Source organism: Peromyscus eremicus, chromosome 7, assembly GCF_949786415.1.
Source record: "Peromyscus eremicus chromosome 7, PerEre_H2_v1, whole genome shotgun sequence".
In the NCBI taxonomy this organism is placed as follows: Eukaryota; Metazoa; Chordata; class Mammalia; order Rodentia; family Cricetidae; genus Peromyscus; species Peromyscus eremicus.
In genome coordinates, this window is record NC_081422.1 from 116,298,106 (window position 1) to 116,309,022 (window position 10,917).

At 41.6% G+C, this 10,917-nt stretch overlaps 1 protein-coding gene across 2 annotated transcripts in view; it reads left to right on the forward strand.

Moving 5' to 3' along the window:
* The window catches only part of Abhd5 (abhydrolase domain containing 5, lysophosphatidic acid acyltransferase), a 32,897-nt gene extending 25,156 nt beyond the window's left edge, over window positions 1–7,741 (forward strand). For both annotated transcript variants that reach the window (XM_059268961.1, XM_059268962.1), the window contains exons 4-7: window positions 1,222–1,376; window positions 4,676–4,787; window positions 6,713–6,899; window positions 7,392–7,741. In XM_059268961.1, the coding sequence (XP_059124944.1) occupies window positions 1,222–1,376; window positions 4,676–4,787; window positions 6,713–6,899; window positions 7,392–7,481 (544 nt within the window). In that variant the 3' untranslated portion in view covers window positions 7,482–7,741. The remainder of the gene's footprint in view (window positions 1–1,221; window positions 1,377–4,675; window positions 4,788–6,712; window positions 6,900–7,391) is intronic.
* Window positions 7,742–10,917: the final 3,176 nt, after the last annotated feature.

A 10,917-nucleotide genomic window follows, 5' to 3' on the forward strand; every position in this document is an offset into this window, starting at 1 on the left:
AGGAATAAAAGCCTGCTGGGTGAGTAGTTGTCCTCTGTGAGCATACTAGAGTGGGAAATGAGGTTCAGCCTTATTCTGCATTAACAACCATTGCGTGTGTGTGCATGTCCACTATATGGCTCAGCTTCCTTCCATCTGTGATGAGAGGTGAGACTGAGTTTTCTCCATGCTCCTGAGCTCTGTTCTCTGGGACTGTGTTCTAAGACTTCCTGTTTGGAAAAAACGCCAAGTAAGAATTGTTATTCATCTTTACATGTGCTGACAAAATAATAATAAAGCAGATTTTTATGTAAGGAATAGAACTATGTGGACAGTTTTCAGTTGCTTTGGCACTGTTTTGGGTGTGGCTGGGTAGGCTGTCAGAGACATTGTCATCTTATTCTGGGGGGTTACCTGGCATTGGATGACTTACTTCTTTGGTTACAGTTGAAAATGCTCTTGCGTTGAGGATGGGTTAGGCTTCAGTTACAATCTTTATGATGAATAGAAGAAATTACACCTGTCACCTGGTGGCAATTCACAGTTCTGTTTTTTTCTTTATCAGGATAAGTTTCATAAGACAAAATTACACCTATTAATGGTGTAATGAGTCTATTTGTATGAAATTGAAATGAAAAAGTTTGCTAGTAAAGAAGTTGGGGATGGATTAAGAAGAAAATTATGGCTAGTATATCATGATGTCATGGATAGAGTAGATAGCCATGCTCCTTTCACCACATCCAGACTCCAAACTAAAATGCATTTTGTTAGCCCAGGTTCTATATTTGTCAAGTTTGTGGGAAAACCCTAACTTGCCTTAAAATTTTATAATTATTGTCCCATAAGAGATTGACCATTCCATGAGTGCAGTGTTGAGATGCACAGAACCACTGGACTCTTCTGAGTGGTCAGTGATGGGTGTCACCTGCTGAGTGCCCTCCCCTCTTCCTCACTTTCCCCTTCTCCTTTCTCTTTTCTTTTTAAGAAACACAATTATATATTCTACCTTGGTGTGCTTTTTGCTACCCAAGTTTACATATAAGCAGAGCCTTCTTTTTACCGTAAATCCCTCAAATTCTTCCAGTCTTAAGAGCTGACAGAGCAAAAGCATGATATTGCCTGGTTAACAATTGGTCTTCTCTTTAAGGGGGTTCAGTCTACCTTGAGTTTGTTCGGTTAGCTCTTTACAGTTAACGGATGAATTTACAAAATCAACTTAAATCTATTATTTTTCCTCAACAGGGTTAGTCACCTCATTTTAGTAGAGCCATGGGGTTTTCCCGAGCGACCAGATCTTGCTGATCAAGAGAGACCAATTCCAGTTTGGATCAGAGCCCTAGGAGCAGCATTGACTCCCTTTAACCCCTTGGCTGGCCTCAGGATTGCAGGACCTTTTGGTGAGTATTCATGTCCTGGGAAGAAACAATGTTTATAGATGAACAGTACAAGTGTGCCTGATTCCTCTACCTAGGATAGGACGGGGCTGCATCCCATTAAAGCCACTGTCAGCTCAAAGTACCAACCTAACATCATGGAGCAGCAGCAACAGCACAGTATACTGTAGAGCTCTTGTGTATGGCTGGTCAAGTGGGTCACTGTCACTTCCTATCATCACAGGAGAGTCTGGTTCCACATGTCAGCTCAGGAAACCATCAAAATTCAAAATATGATTTTTACTGAACACCTATTGCTTCTCTACTGTCCTAAATTGAAGTGTCATCCATCTGTGTTTACTGATCACCATTGTTAGTCAAAGTTGTGAATAAATCAGAGCTCTTACTTCCCTGATTATCCCTTAATAAGTGTCATGCTGAATAATAATAAGATGAAGCTGATCACTTTCCTTGAGAGGGAGCTTTTATATGGTAAAACATTGCAAGTAATTAGCAAAGCAGAGACAGAGGGAAGTGCTGGGGATAAGGTAGGTCAGTCTCAGCACCCTAAAATCCAAGTAAATGCAGTATCGGATATGGGCAGGCATGAAGCATGATGACCTCTGGTGATCATTTGAGAGTACGTGGCTATCAGAGAGACTTAAGCAGTAGATCATAAAACCTAATTGATTGACTGTGGAGCTGACCAATGTCACCATACTCAGATCTTCTTTCCTCCTTCCTGTTAGTGTGATGAAAGGTAAAACCATCGTTTGCATGAACATTCTGGGGACTCCTGATTATTTATTTACTTTAAGTATTTATTTGTTTTGAGTATTAATGTTTAGACTCTTAGTTCCAATGTCTTAGCTCATAGCCACAGAAATTTCCTTCTCTAGCCTCTACTCTGCCCCCTTACAGTTTATATAAGTTGGTAGTGCTTTTAGCAATAAATAACTGAATATCTGATAAATGCCTTAAACCATGAGGTGGGTGGCTCTATCACTTTCTGCTAGCTTCTGTGATGTTGGTGCTTGTTTCTGTGCCTCTGATGATGAAAATTATCAACTGAGACAGGGTTTCACTATGTAGCCCCAACTGGCCTGGAACCCCAAATGTAGATCAAGCTGACCTCAAATTCACAGAGATCCACCTGTCTCTGTCTTCTGAGTGGTAGAATTAAAGATGTATACCACCATCCTGGCCTATGTCTGTGATCCTTTTAACAATCTTAAAAAAAAAAATTGTGTATATATGAGTGTTTTGTCTGCATGTATGCCTGTACACCATGTGTATGCCTGGTGCCCTAGGAGGCCAGAAGATGGCATCAGATACCCTGGAACTGGAGTTACAGATGGTTGTGAGCCACTATGTGGGTGCTGGGAACTGAACTCAGGAAGACCAGCCAGTGCTGTTAACTGCTGAGTCATATCTCCAGCCCTGTGATCCTCTCTTCCCTGGTTGTTATCCAATGATTCCATGACATGAAGTCTCATCTCACAAAGCAGCTCCTGGAACAAAGAGGAAAACAGGAAAAATGTTCTTTAGAATCTTCTATGGCAGTGAAGAAGGCTCCAGTAGACCATCTCTTCTCTCTCTCTGCCTACCACTAGTTCTTTGTCTAGGATACATTTCTGTTCCTGATGACAGTTTGCTTCAGAGCTCAAGGGAAGTCAGCCTTCCTTGGCAATTGCTGCCTAAATCCGTACGATAGAAGGAAGCTGTATTCTATTAGAAGGAAAAGGAGAGAGGCATGGGAAGGCAGATAAAGGTATAGAGTGACCACTCCCTGGCTGGCTAGATTCTGTTCCCTTCTTTCCAGTCCTGGAAACCTCCTTGCCCTTTGGGTGAGAACAGTTGGGTAAGGGAGTCATAAGAAACTACAGGGTTAAACTAGTGACATGCAACACTTCTTCAGGGCTCATTCAGATACGATTTCTCCTCCTCAGTCTGTCTTAAAAACCACTCCTTTCTGGATATTTGGCTGCCCCTTGGTGAGCTTTTTGGAAACTCAAGAAATGTGAACAGATTGTACTGCATCACCAGCATACAAATAACAATTATGGGGAAAGGAAAGTGTGAAAAGAAATTACACCGGGCAATGGTGGCACAAGCCTTTAATCCCAGCACTCGGGAGGCAGAAGCAGGTGGATCTCTGTGAGTTCGAGGCCAGCCTGGTCTACAGAGCAAGATCCAGGACAGGCACCAAGACAACACAGAAAAAAACAAAAGAAAAAAAGAAAGAGAGAGAGAGAGAGAGAGAGAGAGAGAGAGAGAGAGAGAGAGAAGAAAGAAATTAATTAGAAGGCAGTCTTAATGAATTTTCATATCACTAACCAAATACTTTACCAAAACAAAGAGCAATGGATTTACATTAATTCAGTTTCAGGGGTTTTGGGATCATTGTGACTGGGAAGGAATGCACATCATGGTCATGGAGGCTGTTCACATCCTCCGGACCAGGAAACATCCATTCTAGTTGCCTGTTTCTACCAGCTAGACCCTGCCTCCTCAATTCTCTATCGCCTCCCAAAATAGTGCCACCAGCTATTTAAGTTTAGAACCTGAGCCTGCAGGAATGTTTAAGGTTCAGACAGGCAGTAATAGGTGGAGTGTAGAGCCAGTTCCCTGTCTTCTGCTACTGCCTGTGCTTGGGCATGGCTGAGGTGACACAGAAAATCATCTGTGGCTCAGAATTCTCCAAGTGATGTGATTCTTCAGAAGTGGGAGAGCCAAGCAAAGAAGGAACATTTTGCTAGAATAATGAGCAGTGAGTGATCCAGGAGAAAATAGGCAGTGTGGAGCCCTACAACAAACAACCGGGCCACAAGAGGCCTCTGCTCTCTGTTTTCCTTGAGGCCTTGTGCCATCAGTATGACTCAGGAGGGAATATCTGAGTGTCCCAAACAGAAATTGTGAGTTTATTTTATCATAGAGGAAAAAAAAATTATATATTGCCTAGTTTGCTTATTTAAACTCTAACATATTCTTATTATGTTACTATCGAGAGAAAAGAATTCAAACCAATAATGTGCTTTTATGTATAGGCTGCTCTATTCAATGACCTCAGTTAACAAATTTATTCTACAAAAACAAGTTCTTGGAAATTAAGATATTTAAAGCTTCTACAGCACACCTGTAGGTCAATGTAGAGCACCTTCAAGGGAACTGGAGAGCATCTTTCAGGATGTATGCTTTTTTCCAACCTAAAATATATATTTAAAAACGTGTATATACATAGCACTTACAATATAAATAAACACTATTTCTATGCTGTAAGTTAATGACTTAGAAGATATGTGTTTTTATTTTCTGTCAAATAGGGTTAAGTCTAGTGCAGCGCTTAAGGCCTGATTTCAAACGGAAGTACTCCTCTATGTTTGAGGATGACACTGTGACAGAGTACATCTACCACTGTAATGTACAGACCCCGAGGTAAGGTTTATGATTCTAAATTTTTTCTCATTTTTATTAGTTTCTTGAAAATTTTGTACAATCTAATTTTGATCATAGTTACCTTTCCCCAGCTCCTCCCATAATTATCCCCCTTCCCTACTTAACCAGCTTTGTGTCCTCTTTTTTTTTTAACCTATAAAATGCAGTTGGTGCTGCTCATATATTTTGGGTGTGTGACCTTCTACCAGAGGGTGGTTGACCTGCCAGGGAACACACCTTAGAGAAAACTGGGTCTTCCTCTCCCAGCGGCCGTCAGTTGCCACTAGCTCCTTAACCAGAGGTAGAACTTCATGCCCTCTTCCCTTTGCCTTTCCAATCTGGGATTTTGTCTTGTTTGAGCTTGTTCAGGTCTTGTGGTGTGTGTGTGTGTGTGTGTGTGTGTGTGTGTGTGTGTGTGTGTGTGTGCTGTCACAACTGCCATTAGTTTCTATGTGAGGCTTCCCTGCTGTGTCTAGAAAACTATAATTCTAAATTTACTGTTTGTGCTTCAAACTTTTCTTTTTATAAATTTGTATTTATTGGTAATTAAATATATTTTAAAAGGGATATTTCTGCTACATAATTCTCTGTCTACTCATAAAGTGACCATTATGTAAAAACATTGTGTATTCTGATGGGCATTATAAATAAGATACACTTTCTTCCCCTCAAAGAGTATGGCTAATCTGAGGACAGCTTAGGTTAAGAATCTCAAAGAGGAGGTCTAGGTTGAGAGAGAAAGGAATTTCACTTCAAACTTATTTCCTAAACTGAGTGTGGAGGCTCCACAACACAGGAGGTGCCCAGTTAAACAAAGGCAGTGTCTGTAGACTGCTAGAGCCTCGCAGGCGTGTGCACGTGGGAGAGGCCAGGCAGCACTCTTCAGTGCACGTGGCTGCTCTCACCCACCTTACTGAGCATCTCCTGATGTCTGCGCATCAGTGTGAGAAGCATGGCTTCACGGGTTAGGGCTGATAAGGGTGAGTGGGGTAGCGTTCTGCTTGTTAACTTTAGGACTAGAGAGGGAGAGAGTACTCAAACAAGTGCAGAGCAGCCAGAAAACGCAAGGGAACAAACGTATGGTTTCCTAAAATAGGGCTTTGGGTACTAGGTGCAAGGTAGCAGTAGAGAGCAAACTGAAGATGTGGGGCACTGGGAGAAGCCTCAAGAAGGGAGCTTCAGGTTCTGTGGTTTGTGGTATGTCAACAGTGTGATCCCTGCTGGGCGTGGGGCATGAAGTTGAGGAACATTCACAGGGAGTTTGAACCCAGCCTGGGAGACCACCAAGCACAGTAACTCCTAACCCAGTTTAAGGCTCGGACTCAGGAGTTCTAGGCTGCATCCATGACAAATGCTTGAGCTGTCCTCTTACACGCAGGCCTGGGATGAGTATTCATTAGGCAGGCCTGGGGCAAGGCCAGGATGCTACCCAGCCTCCTCCTGTGTTTTCCCTCCTCCTGCCCTCCCTGTTGGAGGTTAGATCCATGGAAACCATCAGTGGGTGGAGCTGCAGCAGCAGTGTGTGAAAGTAGGTTAGAGTCTCTGTCAGTAGAGGAGCTGGAGGCTGCTGATCCTAAGAGATTGCAGTTTTGTGACTGGCTGGCTGGTCACTTGTGTCTCTATCGTCATTGACTTGTTCAGCAATTTCTAGGGGCTTCTGCAGAGCATCCATTACTCCCAGCTTCAGTTTCTTATTTTGAATTAGAAGAAAACTTTAAATTAGCTACAATTATATACTATAGCTTTGTTTATCTAATAAGCAGTAATGTATGGATTTCCCCTTTACATTATCTAGTAAATTGTTTAAAGGCTTAAATAAACATTTTTCTTAAACCCTGGAAAGCCAAATATGAGTATGTTTTAATGATGAGACTGATGTGCAGACTCATCCCCAGGATCATGCAGTGTGCTTCTCCTCTCCACAGTGGTGAGACAGCTTTCAAAAACATGACGATTCCTTATGGGTGGGCAAAACGGCCGATGCTTCAGCGGATAGGAGATTTGCATCCTGACATTCCAGTTTCTGTGATCTTTGGTGCCCGATCCTGCATAGATGGCAACTCTGGTACCAGCATCCAGTCACTGCGACCGAAGTCCTATGTGAAGACAATAGTGAGTGTGGATCTGGCCTTGTTTTTCATTCACAGTGAAGTCTGATTGATTACTCCCTTGAGTTTCCCAGTCTGGGCCCCATTCAGAGACCTGATGTCACAGGGATGTGGGAGGCTTTGGGCCATACACACTTTTATGTCTCAGTAGTGAATCACCTTTCTGAGGGTCTTCTCAGTCTCTGTGGGGACACTGAAAGACTAGTCCAGTATCATATAGGCTCACACCCACCTCCCAACGCAGTACACACAGTTGAACTGTTCACTGGCTCCTGCATTAACCCATCAGTTTAGAGTGTCTTTGTGTTTCGTGCATGGTAGAGTTATTAAGATTCAGGAGATTTTCCTCTTTATCTCAAAGCCTTCTGATGGAAATCCTCAGTAGTTTGCAGATGAGTCTCACCTTTTTAAGACTTAGTGGCTCTTGTTTCTGAGCACAGTTGTCTACCTACTGTTGTGTTTCACTCTCTGGCCTTTCTGGCTCTTCCTTTCCCAGGCTATCCTGGGGGCAGGGCATTATGTGTATGCAGATCAGCCAGAAGAGTTCAACCAGAAAGTCAAGGAGATCTGCCACACGGTAGACTGAGCACACCGAGCTGTGGGAGCACCTGTGACTGACGCCATTCTTGAGCAAAACCCTACAACCACGGGAAGAGTAAGAAGTACAACTCAAGAACCAGGCAGTCTCCTGGACTGGACTCTTCTGGACTTAGGAAGTCACTTCCACATTTAAACCAATTAGTGCCTTCCAGAAGAATGGCTTTCCTTTCTCCTACACAAAATTGAAATACACAAAAGTCTTCCAATTTAATAGTAGCCTTAAATAAAGGTTATTTGTCCTTCTGATGTACTGAAAAATTGTGGTTTTTCAGCTGAGACTTTTCCCATTTTTACCTCACTTTGCTAGTTAGGTGCTTTTCATATTTCAGTCTATATGCCAATTTAACTAAGTGACTTCTGGGTCTGTTACGTTAAATACTGTGAAGGTGCACTTTATTTTGTTCGCATGTATTTACCATCTCTAACAACTAACATAGTTAATCCAAGTATTTTTAAGTAAAAAAAATTCATTTTAGAATACTTCATTTTTGAAATGGAGTTTAGAATATTTCATTTTGAAATGGAATGAAAAGATAAGTTTTGATTAAGAAGATGAGAGTCGATTGCTAGTATTAACTCTTCTGGTTTTCCCATTTTATGTTTAAGGCTGCAAAGCTCTGTTCAGCATTTTTAGTGTGCTCCATGGTGACATGCAGGTTGCCACAGCACAGTTCCTTGGAACCTTCTTTGTGTGACCCTGTTCTAGGCTTCTATAAAATATTACGTATATACTCAGTAATTCAGGTACTGAGAAGCAGAACCCCAGGTGTACCCTTTCCTTCCTGTGAATGCTGTTCTTTTCCAGGAACCAGGATATAGCAAATGAACAGGTTTTCTCAGTTACAGGGATATTAAGACTGTTACCTTCCAGTAAACCAAGTCATACTGTGTTTTCATGAACAGCTAACTTATATGGTGCTTAATACATTTTTAACCACTAACATTTAAAAATAGGTGGTGCTGGTATATCTCATGGCACCAGAAATGAGCTAGAACTTGTATTTATTTTTTATTGAATATTATGTTAATCTAATCACTTATATACTTGAATCAAGATTATAAAAAAATCTATAATGTTGTTTTAACTGTTTGGCAGAAACCACCATTGAATTTATAACTTTTTCACAGTTAAAATGAGGGAAACTTTGAAACTATGAAAAAGCGCCATGTGGTAGCTGGATGCTAAGAAAGGCCCCTGTACAGAGAGCAAAGAGGATTGTTGTTTCCAACATTGTTTGATAGATCACACAAATAAAAGCTGGACCAGCACAAAGCATGGCTTGGTGATTTGGGCTATTGCATTTTTAGTAGCTAATTATGAATTTTTTTGGAAAATATAAGATTATATCACAGTTAATTAACTGCCAGAAAGATTAACTGTTCTGTTTTCCACACCCTTACCTACAGGAGAATGTGTAAATTACACTAAAGCAGGAGAAGCAGCTTCCCAGTGACCCTTTATCTGGCTTGTTAAATGAACTATGTTGTTACAGAAAACCAACATGAGACCAGAAGTGCTTACTTTCAACACCTAGAGAATAAAATAGCTTTTTCTTTGATGTTAGTGTTTTAGATGGCCAAATTCAAACTTGAGAGTGGTACAAAGTCTGGGCTGCACTTTTGTTTGACACTCTCCAGCCTCAGTCTCTGCTAGCTGAAGGAGGAAGTTTCTCCACAAGAAACAGATCCACCCAAATGTCAAATGACGCTGGCTTTCCTACTGACTGCTTTGCTTTGTTGGAAACATGTCATGATGCTTCTTAACAATTAAACTTTTCCTTGGTATATGTGATTTTGTAAAGATTGAAGCAGAGAAGTTTATAATCTGAGAATTCTTGAGAATACAATGGTCGCTAAATGTTTTTCTTATAAAAGGCCTCTTTACTATACTTGACGTTTGCTAAGTTATTTGTACCTCTGCTTTATTTGACAGAATAAACTTGACAGTGCTGGCACCAGAGGGGCAGCTGTGTGTTTTCCTGACTCTTTGGCCTGGACCCATCTGTTAGAACAGTTATGACAGGGCCATGATCCAGTCATGTCCTGTCAACACTGGTTCTGAGGGCTGGCTGCTCTGGGCTGTGCCAGTTTTGTGGCCGCCACACACAGCATCACTCATGTCCATGCGGGTACTAGAAATGGTTCTGTTCTCTTCATTGTCGAGTGCATTTCACAATGTCAGAACTCTTTGAATGTCTTTATTCATATGTGTCTTTGATTAAACAGCCATGCCAGGTCCAGCAGCACACTTGTACCAAGTATAGGAAATAAGAGCCCCGGAGGAAAGTAGTGGAGAAGAAAGATGACTGATGGGGCGACAGCTACAAACAGCAAGTCCAAACAGCGTTGATGGGAAACACGTAAAATGGTCCAAGTGTGGATAATCATGTGAAAATTAACACAGAATCCATTCCTCTTGTGTACAGGGATAAAGTCTGAATAGATCAATAACCCAATTAGAAAAGTGAAAGCCTCTGAGCACTGTCAAATTAGAAGTCTGGAACCAAACGTGGTTCAGCTATAACACGATCATTGTATTAATTTCCCCATGCTGGGACAAAATATGGGACAGAAGCAGTTGGGAGAAGAAGAAATTATTTCATCTCAGCTTTGTAGTAGGCAAGGCATGGCAATATTCAGGGTGGTAGGGGCGGCAGGCTGCTTGTTCATATCTCATCGCTGACCAACCAGGAAGCAGAATGCTCAGGCAGGGATCAGAGCTGGCTCTCATCCTTTAGCCTTGGCCTCCATCTGCCAGCTATGGCCAGAAGTTTGCATGACCTAAACCAGCTGCCAGCTGAGGACCAAGCGCGTATCTATATCAGTAACAACCCCCAGCTGAGGACCAGGCACACATCTATATCAATAACAGCCATGCACTGGACTATTATATAGTCTTATGAATGAGGTTGATCTGTAAGTGGCTATATAGAAAATTTCTAAAACATCAAATTTTGAAAACCAGAAAAATGCAGAATATTCCATGTATATGTATGCAGGCACACAAAAATATGTGCCTGCATACAGAATAGTGTGTGTCTGAAGTTTCTTAAACTTATGCTTAACACACATATGCTCATAGATATGTATAGACAGTTTTTGGAAGAGAAATGTGTACTTGAGTTTGTTAACAGTGGTTAGCTTTGAGAGGGACGCTTCTGTTTATGTACATATGTAAGTTTGGAGCCTTGTACATTCATTATGTCTTAATAAAAGCCACATAAAATACAGGGAAGAAATCTTGGTTACTATAAAATAGCTAAGAAGGCAACTATGGGATTTTCCTGGCTGTGTTGACTTCTGTATGGCCATGTAGATCCATGCTGGGGCTGAGGGTCAGAGTCAATGTGTGGAAGGCTGCATGCCAGTTATTAAAACTTGAGCTATGAAGTCATAGCTTGGAAGTACAGACTCTCCGTTGT